The 26,766-nt window shown below is 41.6% G+C and overlaps 1 protein-coding gene across 1 annotated transcript in view; it reads right to left on the minus strand.

The window, feature by feature from the left end:
* Positions 1 to 1,063: 1,063 nt before the first annotated feature.
* shq1 (SHQ1, H/ACA ribonucleoprotein assembly factor) overlaps positions 1,064 to 26,766 on the minus strand; it is a 138,167-nt gene continuing 112,464 nt past the window's right edge. Inside the window, exon 12 of the mRNA XM_059944336.1 lies at positions 1,064 to 1,950. Within this exon, the coding sequence (XP_059800319.1) occupies positions 1,260 to 1,950 (691 nt within the window). The 3' untranslated portion in view covers positions 1,064 to 1,259. The remainder of the gene's footprint in view (positions 1,951 to 26,766) is intronic.

A 26,766-nucleotide genomic window follows, 5' to 3' on the forward strand; every position in this document is an offset into this window, starting at 1 on the left:
ACCCAACCCGAGCTCCTGCTCATACCTCACGTCTACTTGGACCATTGCAGGATCACTCAGTCGAACCAAGTTTTAAGTGTGGAGGGGCCAGAGTAACTGCTCCCAATAGTCCACGGTCAACAGAGGTCAGCGTTCAGTCTGTGATTATTTTGAAGCGTCCTGCAGAAGCTGGTGTGTGTGGCCTCTTAAAAGCTACGCCAACTCGACTCTCCAGAAAGAAACCAGCAACTGATCTGATTTAACCCAATTGCTCCTGGCAGCGCTCTGAACAAGTGTGGCACAAGATCTGACACTGCAAAGAACATGCGTGGGTAACATGTGGAAGCAACCTTCGTGCTCAGTCAAATTTCACACCCAGCATGGCTTACCCACACACAAAAAATACACTCTGTTGCAACCCTCTGGAAAAGATCAATTTTCAATCCTGCAGCATTGAAAGGACAAAGACTTTCTGTGTAATTTATTTCCCTGTCAGTTAGAAGTTCAGATTTTTATCCACAATGCAGTTTCAATTATTAAAATTCAGTTGAATTCAAAGGGCTCCAGTTCAACCTGTCAGCTCTCTTCCATCCTCTTCAATTAGAGCTTTCCAGGTCAAAGTCTTCTCTGACTTCAGCTTTAATAAGTATTTCATCCTTTTCAACGCCCACATTTGATTGACACTATTAGCACAAGTGGATTCAGCACTTTGCAATTCCACCTACCATTTGATTACACCTACCATTTTTCTCATCCCACAACTTATTAATTATTTCTGCTTCCCTTTAAGTTCTCCTTTCCTCACATTACAGCGAAAAGAAGCAGACAATCCATTTACGAGACACATCCCTCAAGGGACAAGTGGTGCAGGCCCACGGGGATGGCAAGATGCAAAACTACATTCTGTTACTCCCTACCACAGCTCATTAATTTTTCAGCATGCTACCGTTATTTAATGCGGCTGGTAAAAGTAATAGGTTAGAATTAAATACAAATGGTCCAACCCATATCAGTCTAGCAAGTTAAATAACGAGTTAAACTTAACAGTGCAATGGTTTGTCATCACAACACACAACACGTTGGAGACAGCAATTACAAGTTTTGTTTTAATACTAGAATAAGATACTCATGTACAGATAAATCTAGTAATATATGAGAAAATCTCAAAGCTTTAGCTGCATATTCTGCTGTTCTGAAGTGATTTAGCAAGTACATTAACTAACATCAGACGCTTACACATGTAAATCAGTTTATTTTTTTCTCTAGCATGCAACCTGGACTCATGCCAGGTTTGTAAAATCCTCTGTATTATCAGGACCTGCAACGAGCAGCAGGCAATTCCTCTCAGGAGACACCTCTAAGAAAGTCTGCTGTGAGGTCGTCTGTGAATGCTGGTACTGTGCCAAACTCTGAACAGGCTGGCTTGTTTGCTTGTGCTCTGAAGCATTAGAATTCTCAATAGCAGATTTTTCACAGTGCTCCGAAAGCCCCACTGACTGCAACTGATCTGCAAGTTCTTCTATCAATCTTCTTGGGGGTGATTTAGCAGTGGGATCTTCCCTCAAAGCACATTTGTCTGGATACTGCGTGTCCACCATGTGTACAGCTTCTTTGCCACAACTCAATTTGATCAAAGGCTCCTTAACTTGAATATCAGTTACATAGTCAGCCTCTTTTCCAAGAAGCAATCCATTTCTCCGTGTTCCTTCAGAACTGCTCTGGTTAGACGAATCACTTTCACACAGATCAGATTCTCCTGTATCCGAGGAGGAGCTGGTTGATTCCTCATCGTCCTCTGTCTCACTCTCTGACTGAATTAGTTGGGGGTCAGTCTTCCCTTGTTTGATCTTATTCTCTTCCTGTTGAACTAATAATGCTGCTTCCTCCAGTTCCCTTAGTTCAAAGCCCAAATCACTCTTCATGACTTTTACATTCTGTAGAGATTTAGCCAACAAAGCAAGCTTCTTTGACCTATGGAGAAAACAATACACATTTTCAACCAGAGTATTTATTATCAATTGTACATTATTAAAATCTTATAATATCTAAATTTCATCAACCACAAAGTAGAGAACAATGGATAATCAAAACTGAGCAATGAGTATCATTCCGAATTAATTTAATTTAAATACAATTTCTCTGAGCCAACATTAAAACTATGCAAAGAATCCTCAAGTTTGCACTTAGCCACTTCAGAGCAATTTCTAACTTCTTTAAATATGTAAACTTATAATATGATAACAAGATTCTTGCTTAAAGTCAACGATGCTTAAATACTGATATGTCAACGTGATATTGAGATCTAACCTTAAATCTCATTATCTCACAGTTATTTGACTTGTATGATCACATATCCACCCGAGGGTAGTGTGGATAGCTCTTTAACATTGCTCTGCCAGTGGCAATTACCATTGCCAACTGTGAATTACAGTTAACCTGGTGCTATTTTGCAGAGTAACATACACAAAATGTTAGAGGTCAGGTCAGTAGGTCAGGGAGTATCTACAGAGAGGAATAAACAGTTGACATTTTAGGCCGAGACCCTTCATTCACTTTTCAGTGTCTTCTGGACATATGCAAACCATCGCATCTTTTAAGTACAGTCAAAAATGCTTACAGATCAAAGGATAGCGAGGAATTCTGTCTGGGATTACAAGTGTGGCTTCAGGTCATTTCAGATAGACAGTTTTTAAATGACCTGCTAATCACACACTAGTCACCTGGATCCACCTATTGCCTTCGAGCTGTTCCTGTGACTTTCACGTCACTTCCTTGCTGGCTGTCTTTCCACTTCTCTTTTAGTGGGATCAGAAGCCTCAACCTGAAATGCCAACTGCTCATTTCTCTGCACAGATGCTGCCTGGCATACTATTTTCTGTGTGTCACATTCCAGCACCTGCAACCTCCACTCCTTAAAATGACCAACTCCAGCTGAGAGTCAGCAGTCCATCCAGTGTTCACAGTCACAGAGACACAGGCCCTTCATTCCACCATGTTCCTCCTGATCATCAATTACTTTTCCACACAAATCCCATTTATCAGCACCTTGTCCACAGCTTTCTGTACTTAGTTCAAGCTCTTATTTAGAGACTAGTTTAATGTTGTGGGCGCCTCAGTCTCCATTAACCCCTCAGGCAGTGAATTCCAGATTCCTCATTAGTAAAGTCTGGGAGAGCTGCCAGATCTTAGAAAGCTCACTTCTCCTTGCAGAGAGGGAGGGAGAGGGGGGGGAGAGAGAGAGAGAGGGAGGGAGGGAGGGGAGGGAGAGAGAGGGAGGGAGAGAGGGGGAGGGAGAGAGGGGGAGGGAGAGAGGGGGAGGGAGAGAGAGGGAGGGAGAGAGGGGGAGGGGAGAGAGAGAGAGGAGTTGAAGGGAAAATAGTGAACACATTGAGGGTGGGGTTAGAAGGAATCTGGTACACATTATAAAGTTATATGGAATATCACGTAGTTTTAATCCAGACTGTGGAGCTGTGGGGCTGAAGGGAGAACTGAGGTAGCACAGTGGTAGTCAGCAGAGCAGCTGCCTCACAACTTCAGTGACCCAAGTTCAATCCTGACCTCAGGTCTAGCTGTGTAGCTGTGTTCTGTCTGCAATCCTGTGATTTCTCCCCTGACTGCTCCAATTTCCCCCTCTATTCCAAAGATATGAATGCTGGTAGGTTAACGCCTCATTGAAATCTATTGAATGGTGAAAGGCCTTGATAGAATGGATGCCGGGAGGATGTTTCCTATGGTGGGAGAGTTAAGACCAGAGGACATATGGGTGTTGTTTTAGAATTGAGATGAGGAGGAGTTTGTTTAGCCAGAGAGTGGTGACCCGTGGGATTCTTTGCCACAAGCAGCTGTGGAGGCCAAGTCTTCATGCATATTTAAGGCAGAGCTCGAGAGATTCTTGATTGATCAGGGCATGAAGGGATACAGGGAGAAGGCAAGAGACTGGGGCTGAGAGAAACTGGATCAACCGTGATGAATGGCAGAGCAGACTTGATGGGCCAAATGGCCTAATTCAGCTCCTATATCTTATGATCTATAAACCAGCTCTTGTGTGTCGGTAGATGTTAGAATCTGGGAGAAGCTGTTGTGCAGTGAGGAGAATAAAAAGGGATTACAGCAGTTTTATTGTAAATAGGTACTCATGCTTGCTGTGACTTGGTGGGCCGAAGAACTTGTTTCCATGATGTATAACCCTGTACATACAGTCGGCACACATGAGGAAATCTGCAGATGCTGGAAATTCAAACAACAACAGACACAAAATGATGATGGAACACAGCAGGCCAGGCAGCATCTATAGGGAGAAGCGCTGTCGACGTTTCGGGCCGAGACCCTTCGTCAGGACTAACTGAAAGGAAAGATAGTAAGAGATTTGAAAGTAGTGGGGGGAGGGGGAAATGCAAAATGATAGGAGAAGACCGGTGGGGGTGGGATGAAGCTAAAAGCTGGAAAGGTGATTGGCGAAAGTGATACAGAACTGGAGAAGGGAAAGGATCATAGGACGGGAGGCCTTGGGAGAAAGAAAGGGGGGGGGGGAGCACCAGAGGGAGTTGGAGAACAGACAAACAACTAAATTTGTCAGGGATGGGGTAAGAAGGGGAGGAGGGGAATTAACAGGTTAGAGTAGTCAATGTTTATTCCATCAGGTTGGAGGCTACCCAGCCGGTATATAAGGTGTTGTTCCTCCAACCTGAGTTTGGATTCATTTTGACAATAAAGGAGGCCATGGATAGACATATCAGAATGGGAATGGGATGTGGAATTAAAATGTGTGGCCACTGGGAGATCCTGCTTATTCTGGCGGACCAAGCGTAGGTGTTCAGCGAAACGGTCTCCCAGTCTGCGTTGGGTCTCACCAATATTTTAAAGGCCACACCGGGAGCACCGGACGCAGTATACCACACCAGCCGACTCACAGGTGAAGTGTCGCCTCACCTGGAAGGACTGTCTGGGGCCCTGAATGGTGGTGAGGGAGGAAGTGTAAGGGCAGGTGTAGCACTTGTTCCGTTTACAAGGGTAAGTGCCTGGAGGGAGATCGGTGGGAAGGGATGGGGGGGGGGGGGGGATGATTGGACAAGGGAGTCGTGTAGGGAGTGATCCCTGCGAAAAGCAGAAGGGGGGGGGGGAGGGAAAAATCTGTTTGGTAATGGGATCCCGTTGGAGGTGGCGGAAGTTACGGAGAATTATACGTTGGACCTGGAGGCTGGTGGGGTGGTAGGTGAGGATAAGGGGAACCCTATCCTGAGTGGGGTGGCGGGTGAATGGGGTGAGGGCAGATGTGCGGGAAATGGGAGAGATGCGTTTGAGAGCAGAGTTGATGGTGGACGAAGGGAAGCCCCTTTGTTTAAAAAAGGAAGACATCTCCTTCATCCTGGAATGAAAAGCCTCATCCTGAGAGCAGATGCAGCAGAGATGGAGGAATTGTGAGAAGGGGATAGCATTTTTGCAAGAGACAGGGTGGGAAGAGGAATAGTCCAGGTAGCTGTGAGAGTCTGTAGGCTTATAGTAGATATCAGTAGATAGGCCATCTCCAGAGATGGAGACAGAAAGATCAAGAAAGGGGAGGGAGGTTTTGGAAAAGGACCAGGTAAATTTGAGGGCAGGGTGAAAGTTGGAGGCAAAGTTAATGAAGTTGACGAGCTTAGCATGCGTGCAAGAGGCAGCACCAATGCAATCGTCGATGTAGCGAAAGAAAAGAGGGGGATGGATACCGATATAGACTTGGAAAGCCAACAAAAAGGCAGGCATAACTGGGACCCATACGGGTGCCCATGACTACACCCATATGTACAAATAGAGTAGGCTCTCCTTATCCGCGGATTCCACAAACCGCTGAAACATACGTTCTTAAGTGTTTTATATGCATAGAAAGGATCGGGAAAACCCGGAAGTTCCCTCTCCAGCAATCATTGTTCGAGCATGTACAGACATTTTTTTTCTTGTCATTATTCCCTAAACAATACAGTATAACAACTATTCACATAGCATTTACATTGTATTTGGTATAATAAGTAATCTAGAGATGACTTAAAAGTACAGGCAGTTATGAATGAGTTCCGTTCCTGAGTCCACCTTTAAGTCGGATTTGAAGTCGGAACAGGTACATCCGGCATTATTTAGCGTCAGTTAGTCAAACTTTTTTCTTAGTATATAGTAAATATTTTACCTTTCTATGCATATAAAACACTTAAGAAACATACGTATTTCAATCATTTCACCACTGTGTTGCTTAGTAATAATTGTAGCTTTCATCGGGGCAGGGCCTTTCACATGCTCCATTAAAATTGTTCCGATCGTTGACCGACTGTAGCCTAACGCTTTTCCAATGACCAATGGCGTTTCACCTCTTTCTGATCGCTTTATTACTTCCACCTTATTTTCAATCGTTATCCTGATTATTTTCGTGAACAGAAACACTGCGGATTTAGAGCTGTGCCGCCAGCTCCTAATGTCCACCGCACGGAGACATGTTAAATAAAGTCCAGAGTTCTGCTGGGTCCTAAAGACCACCACACTGATACATGTTAAATAAGAGACTTGAGCATCCGCAAATTTTGGTATCCGTGTGAGGTCCCAGAACCAATCCCCCGCGGATAAGGAGGGCCGACTGTATTGGGGAAAAGACTTGAAGTGCACTCAAAAGAGAAGGTGGGCTGAAGCTGGGACAAAGCCTTTGTGATGAAGCAAGGAAGTGTTAATTGATCGGTGAAATCAATTATAGCCAAATTAAGATAAATGAGAATTATAGGAGAGATGAGCATAACTCTGAGAGCTGACAACCTTTATAAAAAAAGATAAGAAATCTCAAGGTTTTGAATTCACTAGCCATCTAGTACACTCCTTGTAAAGGTGCCTCAAAATCTTGCAGTTCAGGTATCTTCTAAATTAGAACTTTATCCCTAGAGTATCGCAAGTTGGCAGAAATGCGGTTTTCAGTCTTGTATCAATTACAGTCATACTTTTGAACAGTTCGGGATGAAAACACATGTACAGTTGTAAAAACTTCAGAGATATTACAAATTTTATTCCTGGATTCCTTATATGCCCACACATGTGGGCATAATGTAGGTGTCAAGTACCATATTACTTTCACAATCAACTTCCAATAATATTGCCTAAATACTTGGGCAACCTTTTATACAAGACTTAGTCAGGTAAACTTGATGGTACATCATATTTGAATTACATACAGTCGGCCCTCCTTATCCGTAAGGGATTGGTTCTGGGACCCCTCGTGGATACCAAAAAACACGGATGCTCAAGTCTCTTATTCTACCTGTCTCAAGCAGTGGATCTTAGGACCCAGCGGAACCCCAGACCTTATTTAACCTGTCTCAGTGCAGTGGACGTTAGGACTCAGCGGCAGAGCTCTGAATCCGCAGTGTTTCTTGTTCATGAAAATAATCACGATTGAAAATAAAGTGGAAATAATAAAGCAATCGGAAAAAGGTGAAATGCCATCGGTCATTGTAAAAGCGTTAGCCTACGTCAGTCAACGATTGGAACAATTTTAAAGGATAAAGTGAGAAAGGCCCTGCCCTGCTGAAAGCTACAATTATTACTAAGCAACACAGTGGTTTAATTATTGGGTTTTGGGGTTTTGAATTTTTGATCCTCCACATCAACCCGGCATGGATGGAGAGTGCACTCGAAAGCAGTCTATCACTGGCTCCCGAGCCTGGCGCGAAAACATACGTTCTTAAGTGTTTTATATGCATAGAAAGGAAAAATATATACTATATACAAAGACAAACGTTCGACTAACTGACAATAAATAACACTGGATGTACCTGTTCTGACTTACTTAGTAAGAGAACTTATGATTTTTTTCGATCCCGATCCATGATAACCCACACACATTCTCCCGTATACTTTAAGTCATCCCTAGATTACTTATAATACCTAATACAATGTATATGCTATGTGAAATAGTTGTTATACTGCATTGTTTAGGGAATAATGACAAGAAAAAAAGTCTGTACATGCTCGAACAACAAGTGCTGGAAGAGCACTTCCGGCTTTTCTCGATTTGCAGTTGGTTGAATTCACAGATGTGGAACTCGCGGATAAGGAGGGCCAAATGTATTTTGAAATAACTTTCACTATATAAGACAAATGATCATATAAATCTCACAGCAGTTAGCTGAAAGCAATATTAAAAATATTAATGGATTGTAAGCAAGTGGGAATGTTTGCCATAATAGTAGTTGTAATGTACAACTCTATTTCTTTTAGAGCAATAACATCCCCCCCCTTAGCACTATGTATTGATCTGTTGTCTACATATCCACATTGTTCTCTTGCTCGCATCACAATGTGAATACACCAGTTAAAGCCAGAAGCGCAATGAGAACATTATCATTGACAAGACACCTGCCAAACCTGATGCTACTCCACAGGTCCAGAGGCGCCATCCTGAAATTAACAGAGCACCACCCAAAAGACTGAGGCTATGTCCACACTAGACCGGATCATTTTGAAAACACTGGTTTTGCGTAAAAACCATAGACGTCCACACTATGCATTTTTAAAAATATCTCTATCCACACTGAAACGAAGATTTCAGCGAATCTCCTCCGAATGCGCATGTGCAGGACACATCTACCGAAAACAAGCGACATGTCTGGTGTCAAGTCTCACCATAAAAGTGAGCGTTTGTGTAGTTACAGACTAGAAAAACTTAAAACAACGGACAGCTGTTGGCTCTCGCGCAGGAGAAATTAAAAGTGAAAAAAAAACATACTGGAGCGTATGGAGGCAACAGACAGGGAGTTCAGAGACTCCCGGCTAACGACAAACATTGAAAACCTGACTAACTCTGTTGCATTAATAAAGCACCTTGTTAAATGTATAAAACATGTCTGCATCAGTGTTACCTTGTATTAGGATGTTACACATCTACTGTCAGAGAAGTACTTGCATAAATAAGTAAAACCACCTTCATATGAGCAAGGACAGAAAACAGGGCAAAGTGGGTATACTCATTTATTCAGTAAGTTGTGGGACAAAGTATTTGGTGAGTACATTTCTAACTCTTCTGGCTTCAGTCTCGCCGTCTGTTCTGAAATTGCTAGGTTGCATTCAAGAAAACAATGAAATGGCGCGCTGCCGTCTGACAGCCTTTTTTGAAATTTCTCCGGTTACCCTGTCCACACTGCTCTAGCCAATCCGCCATTCTCAAAAATACACACTCTGGAAAGCGTTTCTGAAAAGCTCCGGTTTCGGGGGACAAAAATGCCGGTTTAGTGTGGACGGAGGGTAAAAACAAAGAGAAAAAGCTTCGGTTACGGATTTATCCAGCGTAGTGTGGACGTAGCCTAAATCTTTAAAAACTGTGAAGTTAGTTATTGACTGTTATTGTGAAAGCACGTTTATTCGGGATATGGTTTTATGGAAGGGAAATTGAATGTTTTGTCCATACATAGTTTTATGGTTCACTAATCTAAAAGGGGAGGAAGTGTAATGCACAGATCTATTTCTTTTAAAGCACTGATCCCCCCCCCCTTAGCTCTACATATTGATCTGTTGTCTGCACATGCATATTGTTCTCTCGTTCTCTCTTGCACTGCAATACGAATGCACCAGTTGAAGCCATCTCCCGTGTGTGTGCTTTTAGTTAATTGAGATGTAGTTGTGTACAGACACAAAAGTCGTGATGAATAGTTTCCATACCTGTTCATACCTCAACTATTTTAAGAAATTGGCTTTCAGGCAGAAAATCTCCATATAAAAAATAATTAAAATGCAAAAGTTGGATTAATATTCCTATGCTTATTTAATTGATGTACATAAATATGATCATGCTAATAGTGACCTTGATTTTTACAAATTGATGTCTGTCAGGGGGTGTAAAGGATTGCTGCTCCAAGAAGAGGGTAAAATACAGACTATTAAATGGTCTGCACTTCAGTGCTTTTCCAGAGTGAACCTTTTCATTGACAATGATATTACCAAAATTGCCGCAGAGTGGGCTTGCAAAGATCTATGGCATTTTTTTCTGTGTATGGGGGTAAAATAAATCCTTGCCATTAAAACATCATCTTTGGAGATAAACCCCTTACCCCCCAAAGACTTACATACATGATATATTAACCAAACCATTCGAGAGTGTAAAATCCATTCCCTAACTCTTTCATTGCTTTGTTTTTGTTGTATAGCCTTTTTGGCCTCTCACAACCACTTTCCATGCAAATTTTCTTGTCTTCCGGAAGGCTGCTCTGCAGCTTGCAACAGATATGTGATTAACCACCTTGAATTTGAGAACAAGCCAATCCAAGCAGATCATGAAAACAAGGAAGGTCTAGCTTGACTAACATCCTGACCTTTGGTTTTAAGTGGATGGTGGAAATGCATTTGAAGTGAAATGTACTTATAATTACAGAAATACTTTGACAACACCACTGGTGAAAGGCAGTTCCCAAAACTGAAAGTACAGGGCACTGAAGCCACATCTACAGGATGGATCTGAATTCCATTCAGGAAACAAAGATTGGGTTCTCTTTGGGGCAGTGATGGGAGAGGATGTGTGGGCTACAGAGAGATCGTTGCATATACAAGTGTACTTGAACAAAGTCTCATTGTCTTCAAAAGAGAAAATCTGATCTGAAAGAAATGCTCAGTTCTGGTTTCGATCAGTCTTTCATGCCCACATTGGTGGTGATGAATTAACCACTGCTTTCTGCTACAGAACTTTATTTTTTCCCCAAAACGGGAAGACATTTTGAAAAAGAAGATTCATACAAAAGGGCTAGTACTTCGAAGTCGTGTTTTAACACAGTTCATGCAGGAGATTTTAAACTAATTTGGATGTCCAATAAAGTCCATAGCAACCATGCACAGTTCAATCCTGACAAGCATCATTGTTAACTCACAAAGAATGGTGACTTTCAACAGCATCTCTTTGCTTAAATTCTACGCTAGGGGTTCCCAACTTTTTAAATATGCCATGGAGCCCTGCCATTAACCGATGGGTCCACGGACCCCAGGTTGGAAACCCCCTGCCCTATATGCATCTGAAATACAAAAAGCTTAGAGCACAGACAAGGAATTCAAAGCCCAAATGGACTTTTCGCTACTGACTCAAGCTATTGAAGGTTTCAATGCAAGGATAACATAGAGAAGTTGAATAGCCTCCACAACTAAGAAGATAAGATAGGGATGCAGCATAAGGAGACATGTTGTAGCTACATGACGTGGTTTCTGATGACCACATTTACAGCAAGTGTTGGCTGCTCAAGGGGCTCGGGCTCAAAGCTGATGACTAAATCTGAACTTCAAATATTGTGATGCACTGGGAGGGTGTGGTTGGAAGAGTTACCTGAACATAATGTTTCAGGTCGTTGTACCTATTAGATTAAGTACTTCAAATTTGTCCATGGCAGGAACAAGAGGGTGTGACTGCGAGTGAGGCAGGTAGTGCTGGAGGAGCCTCAGCTCAAGATCCTTGATCTTGCCCAACAGGATTGAGGATGACAGAGGGTCCTGCAGGAAGGATGAGTAACTAAACTCTGGCACCATGGTTGAGGGAGCCATTGAAGAGAAATATAGTTATGATTGGGGATAGTATAGCCAGGAGCACAGATAATTCTCTGATCGCAAGAATCGAGGGTCCTGAAGGCTGAATTATCTGCCTGGTGTCCAGGTTCAGGAAATCTCTGAACTGTAGAGGAAATGGGAGTTGGAGGGGAAAGATCCAGTTGTCGTGGTCTACGTGGCTACAACCAACACAAGAACAACAAGGAATGAGGTTCTGATGAGAAAATTTGAGCAGTTAGAGGTTAAATTAAAATGTAGAACCCAAAAGAAAATAATCTCTGCATTGGTATCTGACTCGCGCAAATTGGCACAGGAGCGATTATAAAGATTGATGTGGGAGAAGAAGTTTTTAGTTTGTGGGACATTGGCAGTAGTATTGGGGAAGGATGGAGCTGTTCTGATGGGATGGGCTCCAACTGAACCAGGAGGGGATTGGTGTCCTGGCAAACTGCATAACTTAGGGCTGTGGATAGCACTTTAAATAAATAGTAGGGATTCAACAGCTTAAAATGTTAAGGATTAAATAAAAAGGGAAGCAAAGAACAGGAGAGGTCATGGAAGTCTCCAGAATGAAAAAACTTACAAAAAAGGGATAAAAATTTAACTTCAGGTAACAAGGAGACAAAATTGAAAAGGTGATGAATACTGGAGTGAAGGTTTTACATTTGAATGCACACAGTATACAGATTTAAGTAGATGATCTTGTAACACAGCTAGCAATTGGTAGGTATGATGTTGTGGGCATCACTGAATTGTGGCTGAAAGAAGATCACAACTGGGAGCTTAACATACAACAACACATGTTGTATCGAAAGCCAGCCAGGTGGGCAGATGGAGTGGGGTGGCTCTGTTGCTAAAAAGTGAAATAAAATCTTTAGAAAGGAGTGAATTTCTATCAGAAGATGTAGCATTCTTGTGGGTAGAATTAAGGAACTGCTAGGGTAGAAGACCTTGATGGGAGTTATATACAGTCGGTCCTCCTTATCCACGTCCAGGACCCCCTGCGGATACCAAAAAACGCAGATGCTCAAGTCCCCTATTTAACCTGGCTCAGTGCAGTGGTCTTTAGGACCTGGCGGTGCAGCTCTGAATCCGCAGTGTTTCTGTTCATGAAAATAATCATGATCGTGATTGAAAATAAGGTGGAAGTAATAAAGCGATTGGAAAGATGTGAAACACCATCGGTCACTGGAAAAGCGTTAGGCTACAGTCAGTCAACGATCGAACAATTTTAATGGAGCATGTGAAAGGTCCTGCCCCGATGAAAGCTACAATTATTACTAAGCAACGCAATGGTTTAATTACTGAAATACGTACGTTTCTTAAGTGTTTTATATGCATAGAATGGTAAAATATATACTATATACTAAGACAAACGTTTGTCTAACTGATGCTAAATAATACCGGATGTACCTGTTCCGACTTCAAATCTGACTTAAAGATGGACTCAGGAACTCGTTCATAACTCAGGGACTGCCTGTACTTTTAAATCATCTCTAGATTATTTATAACACCTAATACAATGTAAATGCTATGTAAATAGTTGTTATACTGTATTGTTTAGGGAATAATAACAAGAAAAAAAATGTCTATACATGCTCGAACGATTGCTGGAGAGAGAACTTCCGGGTTTTCCCGATTCGCGGTTGGTTGAACCCGCGGATAAAGAGGGCCGACTGTACAGGCATCTGAACAGTAGCCAGGATATGGAGTATTGAATAGGCAATGGTCATAAGGGCTTTCAACATGCAGGCAGGTTGGGAAAATCAGGTTGGTGCTGGATCCCAAGAGACTGAATTTGTAGAACGCCTAAGAGATGGCTTTTTAGAGCAGCTTGTGGCTGAGCCCACTAGGGGCAAAGCGATTATGCATTGGGTACTGTGTAATAAACCTGATTTCATAGGGAAACTTAAGGTAAAGGAGACTGAACCACCCTGCAGTTTGAGAGGGAGAAGCTAAAATTGGATATAGCCATATTACAGCAGGATGAAAACAGCTGTAGAGACACATGAGAGGAGTTGGTTGAAATTGACTGGATGGAGACACAAACACGGATGATGGTGGAACAGCAAATGGCTGTAGTTTCCGGGAATAACTGAGAAGATTCAGGCCCAAGAAGAAGTAGTAGTAGTAGTAGTATTCTAAAAGGAAGGATGCGTCAGCTGTAGCTAACAAGTCAAAGACAGCATAAAAGCAAAAGAGGGAGCATGCAATACAGTAAAAAAAATAGTGGGAAACTAGAGGATTGTAGAGCCTATAAAAATGAATAGAAGGGAACTAAGAAAGCAATAGTGAGAGAAAAGAGAAAATACAAAGGTAAACTGGCCAATAGTATAAAAGAGAGGCAAGAGTTGATATTGGACTTCTGGAAAATGATGACAGTGAGGTAGAAATGGAGACAAAAAAAAAGCGAACAAACTGTATCAGAATTTTGTGTCATTCTTTACTGTGGAAGACACAGGCAGTATGCCAGAAATTCAAGTGTCAGGGGATAGAATTGAGTGGGGTTGTTAATACTAAGGAGAAGGTGTTTGGGAAGCTAGAAGGTCTGAAGGTAGACAAGTCACTGGGACCAGACAGAATACACCCGAGGGTTCTGAAGGAGATAGCTGAGGAGATTGTGGAGGCATTAGTAGTGATCTTTCAAGAATTACTAGATTCTGGAATGGTTCCAGAGAACTGGAAAATTGCAACTGTCACTCTTTAAGAAGTGAAGGAGGCAAAAGATAGGAAATTTTAGGCCAGTTGGTCTAACCAGTGGTTGGGAAAAAGTTGAAGTTCATTATTAAGGATTATGTTCTGAGGTACTTAAAGGCACATTATAAAATGGGCCAAAGTCAGCATGGTTCCTTTACGGGGAAATCTTGCCTGACAAATCTGACAGAATTCTTTAAGGAAGTAACAGGCAGGATAGACAAAGGAGAGTTGGTGGATGTCGTTTGCTTGGGCTTTCAGAAGGCCTTTGATAGAGTGCTGCACACTAGGCTGCTATACAAGATAAGAGCCCATGGTATCAGAGGAAAGATACTAGCATGGACAGAAGGTTAGCTGACTGACAGGAGGGAGATAGTGGGAAGAAAGGGGGGCTTGTAACTAGTGGTGATCTGCAAGGGTCAGGGTTGGGTCTACTACTTTTCACATGATAGGATGTGGATATTTTCAATGATCTGGATGATAGGATTTGTGGCCAAGTTTGCAGGCAAGTTTACAGTGGCAGGTAATGTTGAGGAAGCACAGAGCCTGCATGAGGACATGGACTGATTAGCAGCATAGGCAAAGAAACAGCAGATGGAATACACTGTAGGGAAGAGTATGGTCATGCACTTTGGTAGAAGGAAGACCATATTCTAAATGAGAAGCAAAATCAGAAGTGAGAGGTGCAAAGGGGCTTGGGAGTTATAGGTAGAATTCCCTAAAGGTTAACTTGCAGGTTGAGTCAATTAACCATCACTTCGAAAGGACTAGAATACAGAAACAAGACTGTAATGTATTCCCTTGCTCTCAAGAAATACCACAAAGTAATGAAATATAGAAGGCTTTCCCACTAGAGTCAAGTCTAGTGGTCAGATTACATTTGGATAATTGTGAGGAGTTTTGGGCCCTGTATCTACAAAAAGATCTGCTGGAACTAGAGAGGGTCCAGAGGAGGCTCATGAGAATGATTCTGCTAACGAAAGGTTAACCTGTGAGGAGTTCTTGACCTGTATTCACTGGAGTTTAGAAGATTGAGGGAGGATCTCATTGAAACCTATTGAATATTGAAAGGCCTAGATAGAATGGAAGTGGTGAAGATATTTCCAGTTGTGGAAGAGTCCAAGACCTGTGGGCAGAGCCTTAGAATGCAAAATGTCTCTTTAGAACAGAGATAAGGAGCAATTTCTTTAGCCAGCGTGTGTTGAAACTGTGCGATTCATTGCCACAGACAACAATGGAAGTCAGGTAATTCGGTATATTTAAAGCAGAAGTTGATACATTCTTGATTAGTAAGGGCAACAAAAGTTACGACAAGAATGGGGTTGAGAGGCCAATGGTTCAATTCTGCTCTAATGTTTTATGGTCTTATTATCTGCGACTAACTTAAAACTAGTTGATTGCAAACTATTTTAATATGTGCATTGAACAAATAGACGAGTTATCTTTGGCCTTTTCTCTTCATGTTATATAACATTACCAAAATAATATTTTTTTGCAGCTGTGATCGACTCTGGGATTAAGGCAAGCACACTTGACTCTAGTGGAGAAAGCTTCTTTACTGCAATAGCTGTGTGGTATTTCTTGAGAGCAAGGGAACATTTATCCTTTGTGGCTAACCTCAGAATCATTGTTGTCTCTGCTCAGTTGTAGCATCTTGCTCTTCCACGGTCATGACTAAAACTTGCCACCAGACGTGTTAGAAGAGACATGTAGATGAAGGTGCCAGCCAGAGGAGCACAGATCACCAGAAACAAACAGGGGATGTTGTTTGAAAGGGGAAGGAAACCTTCATACTCTGTGATAGATTGTCTCGAGAAACTGGCATGTGTGGTGCAGAGATGGTCGTGAACTGGATCATCAAAATCTCCTGACATGAGAAGGATAATCAAAAGGAGGAAACGTTTCTGAAATAAAAACAAAAGCTAAATAACAAAAGTGATATCTGACAAATAGAAGGAATGGTCTCAATCGGAATGATTTTTCTTGAAATATTTCAGCTATTACAGGGCAACTGGACAGTGAAGAACAACCTGTTGTGAATTATGGCAATACATCAGCTTTATCTAACGGGAAATAATAGAAAATACATTTGAGCAGAGTGCAGTATTTTACAGAAAAGATCGTGATATGTCACAATTAGATTGATATAAATAGTTACCACATCTGGTTTCTTGCAGCCCTGCTCCAGTTCACACCATCAATCAACTTTTCACCACTTCCTGAACAGTCACCACGGCTATAAAACACACAGCAACTGTTTCATTTCCTTTGTTCAAGCCTGGTAACCTGCAAGGCACGACACATCCACAGAGCACAGCCAACCGACTGCAGCTAGCTGACAAAATAATTCATGGCCATGGAAAATGAGATACAGACTGAAAGGGAACTCAACTTCTACTAGAAAAGGCTATAAAAATCTCTTCTTATTCCGCCCCCCGCCCCCGAACACCTTCCTTTCCTCACTTTCTGAAGGCACTGACCAATACTGAGGTATAGTAATAAGCAAAGAAAATGCTGAAGACACTCAGCAGGTCAAGCTGAAATTGTATTGAGAGAAACAGAGTCATGTCAGTCTGCTGATCTTTCACCAGAAAAAAGGCTGAGGGACAGATTTACAGATGAGAAAGTGGAAATGCCACTCCTCATTCATGAATCAATGGTGAGTGTTTGCATCTGATTGGATAGTTCAGGCTTCATTCCTATCCCAACAACTTTGTGAAAATCCCCCCTTGCATCAAGTCTCCTGATAGTGATTATTGGCAAGATTACTGGCCTGTTAATCTTTTTTGAGGCTGAAGTTGATACAAAATACAGCTTACCTATCTTTGCCAAACCTCTCCACACTCTCTGGACCAGAATTTGATTACCGATTATGGAAAATCTTTTAACCAGATGCTATAGTATTCTGTTTAATTTTCCATGCATGAAAACACACCAAAACATTTCAAAGAAACAAGGTATGGGAAGGAAGACATTGCACTGTATCTTTACATCAGTAGCTACGTCTGTCAAGATAGATACTTATCAGCCCAAGAAATCATATAATGCAAAGGTTTTCACTGCACCGAACATAATTATAACAGAACCCACCTGATAAGACTACCTATGTTAAATAGACAGTGGTCGTTCCTACTCCAGATGCAGAAACACATAGCATCTGAGAGTGATTCTTAATCATGCTATGAAGTATTTACAGCAACATCTGGCAGATATGAAATCTGCAGATTGGGGAAAAGATTTCACATTGGTTGCATATGTTTAAAGCTCAAGTTCTACATAACCAACTTTATACCAGTGTTTTGAAAATTAAGAGGGCATCTTAGGGATACCTTGAATTACAGCAAAAGAATGCATCAACACAAGAGATTCTGAATTCTTCCAGTGTGTGTGGTGTGTGTTGTAAAGAGTCCATGAACCGTGAATAATATCAAAAGTCTTAAATACTTCTCTGTAAATGTTGAGCTGTACTAGGCCATGCATCATTTAAAAAGATGGGCAGGCACTAGTACACCAATGTTAAATATTATCTATTTCTATCTCAGTTTTGTGCTCTTTCCCATTCGTCATGTTAAATGGGACAGGCTCCAAACAGATCTAACAACTTAAAACAGAAGTCTATTGCTATCTTCCTTAATCAAGATTCAAAGAACATTTATTATAAAATAATGTATAAATTACACAAACTTGAGATTTGTCTTCTTGCAGGTGGCCACAAAGCAAGAATCCCAAAAGTACCCAACTTTTAAAAAAAGGTCAACACCCAATGTGGAGAGAAAAAAAGAGAAAATAAATACAAATCATGCAAATGGAAGCAAGCACAACATTCTGAACCAAATTGATCACGACCCCTAGAGTAGGCCCAAAGCCTCAGTTTCAGTTCATCATATTAGCCAGGCAAGCTCGCAGAGATGAAGAACAGCAACCACAGCTATCTCACTATGCTCACTATTTCACAGACGTTTCTGAAATGACTGTGCACTTTCATGTCCAAATAATTAATAGAGATTAACAACAGCAGTAGTTCCAACAGCGAACCAAAGAACCAGGCACTCAGAAGCAATATATATATAAAAAAAAATTGAAAAATTAAATAATTAAGTATTTCTAGAACATTACATCAGGGTAAGGTCTCCTAAAACATTAAAATAATTAAAACAATACTGCAATAACAAATAATTAAAAAGCACATAAAGGCATCTCAAGCAGTTTCCTTTGGGAGCTACCTGGCCTGTGTGCAACAGCAAGCGTTCAAAATGGTCACCATTCTCAACGCAATAGTCAAGAATTGAGAGCATAGTACTTGCTTTTATTTACCACTGTGATAACAGTACTTAATGATTCGTGCAGCAGAGCACTTAAGATTTTTTTGTGACAAAATGTTGTCTGTGAATTACACAGTGAATGTTAAATATGTTAATACAGCTTTTTTGAAGAAAGTAATCATCCCACAGTAACATCCTGTCACTGATGATACCCATCTTTCACAAGCAAGAACGGTGAGTGGAATGTCCTCCTCTTTGAAAAATAACTCAACAATCCGAAATATTGCCTCTCCCTTCTTATCTGTTTCTAGTCCTCTTGCAAAAACAACTCATGAACCATGCTAACACGAGGAAATCTGCAGATGCTGGAAATTCAAGCAACACACACAAAATGCTGGTGGAACACAGCAGGCCAGGCAGCATCTATAAGGAGAAGCACTGTTGACGTTTCAGGCCGAGACCCTTTGGCAGGACTAACTGGAAGGAAGACGAAGGGTCTCAGCCCGAAACGTCGACAGCACTTCTCCTTATAGGTGCTGCCTGGCCTGCTGTGTTCCACCAGCATTTTCTGTGTGTTGCTTGAACCATGCTTTAATCTTTCATGAAGTGAACATAACCAAGAAATAAAAATTCGTTGTCTGGTAAATTTGAGTCATCCAACTGCCGAGCAAGTTCTGTTGCCCCAAGCACGTTGCACATTCCCCATTCTCAGACACTTTATCCATTTGTCTTTGAACAGAGTTGTTGCTGAGCAGAATCACTTTAATTATTTGGTCTGGTGAGTTACGCAAAACCATACTCAGAATCTCCCTTACCGCTGGCTGAATCAGTTCTTCTCCAATTGTATGGGGCTTTCCAGATTCAGCAATGAGCAATGAAATGTTGTATGAAGCACGGAAACCATCACTGTTTTGTTGTGAGGTGCTAGAAAACATATTTTAAATTTCTTTTCTATTTCTGGAAGTTTTCATGAGGTGACCAAAAATGAGCCATGTTCTTGCTTGCTTTATCAGAGTATATTCTGTTCAAATGTTCAAGGAGCCTGATAGTTTCAGTGCCTCATTTGAAAAAAAAACTTTTTCACACAACAATCACATTGACTGCTGTTGGTTGCTAGGTGCTGTTATAAATCCATATTTCAGATATTCTACATATGGTCTACACTTCTTTGTTTGGTCTGCTTCTGTCATTTTCGTTATGGATTAACGATCACAGTCAGTCACCTACTGTGCAAGTCTAACCCCAAGCACTGCGCTCAATAAAAGGGGAAAGTTATGGCGTCATCATTGCTCAGGCAAAACCTGACTCTGCCTGAAGATAGGCAACGAGGAGCAGTGATATCTCGGTTAGGCTGTGGGCTAGAGAAACACCATCAATTCTACTTAAAAGGGCAGATTCTGAACTTTACCCCATTGAATGTCATACCCTAATTCAGCAGAATTGCGTCAGTGTGTGATCAGAGAATGGAAACTGTACTGGCTGACACTGAACTACAGTAGTGAATGGCAATAAAATGCGGGCCGAGCCTGGAAATAACGATTTCTTTAGTTCAGATCTGCCAAATATATTTCAATATTACTTTTCAACAACTATACTGCACTTCAAGCAAAGTCTAAGACAGTGATTCACAACAGGAGCGGTTATGTGTGTCCTCAGGGGCTGTTAAGGAAAATAGTTGTCGCTGGGGGAGGGGGGGGCAGTAAGCGGCAATCTAACCTGAGGCACCAGACCTGACTGACTGTTCATCGAGCAGGCACTTCCAAAGAAAAAGGGTGAGGCACTGGAACACAGGAAGAAATATAGCTCTGCAGAGGGTGAGCACTTTTTGTCACAATATGTCTGAAACTCAGCAATCTCACCTGACCTTACCAAACAAGCAGACGTTATTGGGGATGCATGAATTAGCATCCAGGATGCCCAAAAGTTCCCTTGACTAGCGGCACGGAACAAGTTCATGCAATTTAACAGTTGGTAAGTCCAGTACACTATCTCAACTTTCTCTACAGAAAATAGGTCGCGTAATGAAACAGCTCTAGCCAGAATCAAACAGTGAAATAGAGCCAGTGAACCTGCTGACCCCAAGGATTCCCCAGGAAGATTCCCTTTCGTAAAAAGTTTAAAATATCAATGGCGAATCAATCTACGACAAGCTCACAATGTTTATTGAGGATAAAAGTATTCTGATTAGGAACACAATTTTTTGTGCAACGGATGGAGCGCTATATAGGACAGGTTATGATGTTGGTTTAGTTGCGTTTATGGATGAAGTAAATTCCTAGTCTATTTGCAACCCATTGTGTAATGCATTGTCAACATCTCGCAGCATCCCTCAGCCAGTGACATTCTTCATGAACAACACTTGTAATATCTGCTATCAATAAAATTAAAGCTTATCCTTTAAATAACTGGTGGAATATTCTGCCATGCCAAGACAGAAGAGTTTGAACATTCACTGCTCCACAATGAAGTTAGTTGGGAAACACTGGCCCAACAGAACAGTGGGTTAGCAAGAGATGAGGTGATTACATGAACATTGTAATCAATTATGAGGCACTAAGGATCAAATGCTTATAATAAGTAATTCATTTCTTAAATTAAGCCTGTAATCCCTCAGCTGCTTCCCAGTCCCTTGCCACTGAATTCCCCCTACTGCACCGGGGGGGGGGGGGGGGGGGGCACAATATCACCCAATTTGAGAGTCTACACAGAACAACTGGGCTAAACACAACTCACACACCACTTACTGGAGGGTATATATTTAACATGAGAGCAGACAAGTTCAAAGAAGATAATCAGGGCAATCAAAATATATCCATATATAGACATACGTGTGTGTGTTCAGAGCGTGTGACAGTGTGATTGTGAGTATAATGGACATTGTGTGGGTTAGTTTAGTTGGGCTTTTGGTTAATAACAGAGCATTGTGAGCTAAAGGGCCAGATTGCACCTCTGTTGGCAAAATCTCGGATGGCAACAAGGAGATGAGATGTACAGGAGTGAGGCAACTCTGCTGGTTCTGTGGTGTTGCAACAACCACCTCACACTCAACATCAGCCAGACCAAGGATCTGATTGTGGACTTCAGGATGGGAAAGTCAGGAATACACACACCAGAGAGCTTCCCCCCACTGTCAATAGGTTTTTGAATGGTCCACGAACCCACAAACACTATCTAATTATTTTGTAATTTATAGTAATTTTATAGCTTTGCGTTGAACTACTGTTGCAAGGTAACAATTTTCACATCACTTGAGACAGTAACAATAAACATGATTCTTTCTCGGAATTGGTCAATAGCAAAGAGCATTAACAAAACTCCTGAAGCGATGAGTTACCAATTTTTGTAGTGGAGAGAAGTTAGATATAATTGAACTTTTTTTAAGAAACATAAATCCATGTTTATTTCCTACACGAGGAAATCTGCAGATGCTGGAAATTCAAGAAACACACACAAAATGCTGGTGGAACACAGCAGGCCAGGCAGCGTCCTGACGAAGGGTCTCAGCCCGAAACGTCGACAGTGCTTCTCCCTATAGATGCTGCCTGGCCTGCTGCGTTCCACCAGCATTTTGTGTGTGTTGCTTTTAGTTCCTACATTCCTTTTTCCCTTCAGACAATTTCTACTTTGAGAAATTCGCTCTGATTAATACCATGTTACTGTTTTAAACAGGCATGGAAGTCATAAAGCAAGGTCAGCTTGACAAGATACCAAAATAATATAATACCATCACTTTAAATGAGAGGGGGAGGAACTGAACTAAGCAACAGACACTAGACTTGAGGTACATCCTGGCCCTACCCAGTGTATTACTGCAACTATGAAATGGTACAAGTACAATGCTAACCATCCTGAATGCCATGCTTCCAAAGACAACTCCAAAGATCACCATGTTGTGGTGGAGAGCTTGTGAGTTCCTGACATCCCAAGAGCACTGCTGCCGAGAGCTTAGCCATCTGACGCTTAGATCCAGTAGGGTCACTTATGGCAGCAAGGTCAAGGGGGAAGTTTCCCAGACAAAAAGTGATCCAACCAGGACTTCAACAGTGCAGCTAGAGAAAGACTGCTCCCAGAAGTCTCGCATTTCATGCCAATGGACCCCAACCATTGACGATCTGTTAAGGACTGTGCATCAGACTCACCATATTAAACAAAGTCACGCACAGGCATCATCCATTAACAGAATCCAGCCTAAAACCTCAAGCTCATGTTCAAGATAGATAGGGATAGGTATACAGACAGGAAAGGAATGGAGGGTTATGGGCTGAGAGCAGGTCGGTGGGACTAGGTGAGAGTAAGTGTTCGGCATGGACTAGAAGGGCCGAGATGGCCTGTTTCCATGCTGTAATTGTTATATGGTTAAAACCCTGATTGACAACCCCCCCCCCCCCCCGAGGAGAACATCATACTCGATTTGAGTAATCGCTCTAAACTTTCAGAGAAACTGTCCTGTGGGATCAGGGTTAAATAGAACCCTGTGGGAAAGGGCAATCAAACATAGCACCAAATTTGGAAGTTCATTGTTGTTTTTCTTACAACCATCAAAATCATATCACCTTCATAAAAGATGCTTGCCATGATCAACCTCCCCACCCTCCAATCACTTCTTCCTCACTATAGCACTTTATGTACTAACCACCAAAGTCCATTTGTGGTCTATGATCTAAGCCAAACCATCTCCTCTCTGGCATTCTGCATTAACCTCAGCAACTTAAGTTAAGAAAAACACAAAAACCCAGTACTTTCACCCTTCATTCTTTTCCAAGCTTGTTCCAGATTGCACATGCCTATTTTGTGGCAAAAGTGGGCTCAGCCTCTGTTATTTTTCCCCTTCAGAATGAGGGGAACCTTCCCCATAATTAATGGAAAAGCATTGCTTGGTGGGTGGAGTGTAACCTTAAGCTTCCAAACTCAAGACTGCCAATAATACATCCCTGATACTGTAGAATATATCAAGCAATGGCCAAAACAACAATTACAGTTTCTATCTAAAGGCTTCAAAATTGTATGCAAGTCGTTTGATCCCTGATCAGTTGTACTTCACTAGATTAGCAAAAGTAAAGTCATAAATATTTCATTCATTTATTTTTATTTTTTTCAGCCAGACTTACTTCTAGCATATTCTGCACAGCTTGCACAGTTTCTTAATGTGTCAGGATTTCCCACATTTGCTGCAAATGAGAACAAAAATAAACACCAGAACTGCTGAGGGAAAACATTGCTTTCTGTGGTTGAGCCATCAGTAACAATTCCAATAGCACGGGTTTCAATGACGTGATAGTACCAGCGGCACATCACAATTTCCAGGATTTTTAATTTGTGGAAAATGCACTCTTTGACAGTTGTTATCCATTTTTAAATGAGAGAGAAATATAAACTGACCAACATGATGCAAATAACAGTAAAAAGAAAATGCAAGTATAAGAACAGGAAGGAATGCAAACCACAAAATGGATAAATCTGATGTCACTGAGCCAATCCGACCAGGTAAGTTTGTGATTCTGACTTTGATATGTGGTGAACTATTGACTCCTGTCAAGAAACTGTAAATAACTGACCAAAATCGAGACGTTTACCGTTGAAGAAAGGATAAAACTGTTTAAACCATCTTTGCAAATTCCGGTGTTGGATCCATCAAACTTCATGTTAAATTCAGAATCATAACAAAGATATATGCAGTTTTTATCTTTTTAAAAAGAATGTGTATCTTAAGTTTTAGTATATACAGGTCAAGGCTATTTTCCACACTTTCCTTGGAGCAGAATGTGCTGGGTAGTTTTGGTGTTTGTAGTAACCGCCCTTTTATGCCTGTCTGTCTCTCCTTCTCAACTGTCCTGAAAAACCTATTACACACTTACTTTCTATTCTTGTTTCAATCTTGCGGTAATATATTTTTGGGTACTCTTCCTGTTATCTTTTGTCTCATTTAGTATCTTTACATTATCGCAAAGTACTAATCATTTTACTTTCCATTGGTGATCTGACAGAGTAGCTCTTGTGTGGCATGACTGGATCTTCCGCACTTTTTCTTTTTCTCTTTATTAACCTTTTGTTTCCCCTAATTAGGGTTAATTCAGTTCCTTCATCTAATTCTAAATGAGAATCTACACTTGAAACCAGCGTCTTTCATTCTCAGCACTTGCTGCTGGACATGTCATTTCTGCCAGTTTTCACTTTAATTAGTTCTTGTAACTTGCACGCTGTCATCTCACGAGTTCTTGGCTGATGAAACCAATTAAATGATGCAAAATAAATTATTTTAAAATTACTCTCAGATGAGATGACCAAGCCACTGAATTTTAGCTCACTTAAATACTTTTTTTTAAAAAATGCAAATACATCCCACACTGTTAACCAGTTGCAGCACTGAAATTTTATTCAGTGGCATGTTAACTGAATGAACTAAACTGACTCACCAACTACGATCAATGTACTGCAAATTACTGAATCTTGGTGATATTCTAAAGGCAAATCCTCTGCTTCTTTGAAGAGTGGGATACAACATGTTAGTACTTTAGAGGAATCAAGTGCATATTTTCTAAAGTAACAAATGGATGAACATGCTCTCAAAATATTACATTCGGGAAATAACTTTAGTACATATCCTGAAAGGAAGGTAAACACTTTTGAAAAACAGGCCTTGAAAATCAGAGCAAGTCCAAACATTCGGCATTTGTACATCTTGTTGGTGAAACTGCTAATATCCAAATGCTGCCATTTGTAGACACAGATTTAGACTGAGGTTCACCACCATTCCCACTTCTATGCTGGGAGTCTTTCAATTTTATAACGTGATATCTGCCAGTACTCTTACCTGAAAGGTGTTGCACGATTGGAACATAAAAGAGAAAGAATTACGTGACTGCACTCCACTAAAGTGATTCACATGATTGTGTAATAATACCGCTGCTCTGGCCAGAAGAAGCAATAAAACATAGACAGAAATCTCAAATAAAAACTGGAACATGCCAGACTCAGCAGAAGAGAGAAGTAGAGAGCCACAGTAAAGGGGCAGAGGGTAATAAGGGCTAGCTAATGAAAGCCAGGACTGCACCGAGGTCAGGTGCCAGTGTGTTGGAATACTTACCCCAGTCCTGGAGTTGATGGAGAGTCCAGGGACATTCTGTAAAATGCATTGCCAAGAGGCAAGGTACACTTTGTCACCAATTCCAAAGTTTTATTCCAACTATAGTGGAGAATGTTGGATCAGTCCTCATGCAAGCAGAGGTTTTATTTTCCTCAGCTTGTTGAACTTCACAGAGGATTGCTTCATCACAGAGCAACGATACCCTGTACAGCAACTTCCAAAGAATACCTTAAGATGGTGGAAATTAAGATAAACGAGGTTAACTTGACCCAGAAACTGGAGAGCAACTGAACCAGTGAAAAGGATCCCGCCAATGGTATGAAGGCTCAGACCGGCTGGAAGCAATCACAACTGACTTGCAATTCATGGCTATAATGAAGTATATCACTGGCGCACTTGTCCATTCCAGTTTCCCGATGAATGTTTCTCCTCCTTCCATACATTGTAACCCACTGCCAAATTCAACAAGCCAACGAAAAAAAGAAGACACCCCCCTATTCACCAAACCTCCCCCCGGTGTTTGAAGGGCTCCAAAAACCTGTGCCAACCAACTGGTGGGAGTGTTCAAGGAGATCTTCAATCTCTCACTGCTGCAGTCAGAGGCTCCCACCAGCTTCAGAAGGGCGACAATTATACCAGAACCCACAGAAAGCAGGGTGAGCTGCCTCAATAACTATTGCCCATCGGCACTCATAACTACTGAGATGAAGTGCTTTGAAAGGTTGGACATGGCTAGGGTCAACTCCTGCCCAAGCAAGGACCTAGACCCACTGCAATTTGCCTATTGTGGCAATAGGCCCACAGCAGATACAATCTCACTGGCTTTCCACTTGGCCTTGCATCACCTGAACAGTAGTAATACCTACATCAGGCTGCTCTTCATTGACAACAGCTCAACACAGTCATACCCCCAGTTCTAATCAACAAGTTCCAAATCCTGGACCTCCTAACATCTCCTGCTTGCTGACAATCAACACTAGTATGTCTCAAGAATGGCTGCTTAGCCTGGTGCTTCGCTCTCTCTCCACCCACGACTGCGCAGCCAGGCACAGCTCAAATGCCATCTATAAATTTGCCGACAGCACAACTACATTGGCAGAATTTCAAATGGTGACAAGGAGGCGCACGAGAGTGAGCTGGTTGAGTGGTGTCACAACAAAAACCTTGCGCTCAACGTCAGTAAGATGTTGAACTGACTGTGGACTTCAAGAAGAGGAA

This window comes from Hypanus sabinus, chromosome 19, assembly GCF_030144855.1.
Source record: "Hypanus sabinus isolate sHypSab1 chromosome 19, sHypSab1.hap1, whole genome shotgun sequence".
Classification (NCBI taxonomy): Eukaryota; Metazoa; Chordata; class Chondrichthyes; order Myliobatiformes; family Dasyatidae; genus Hypanus; species Hypanus sabinus.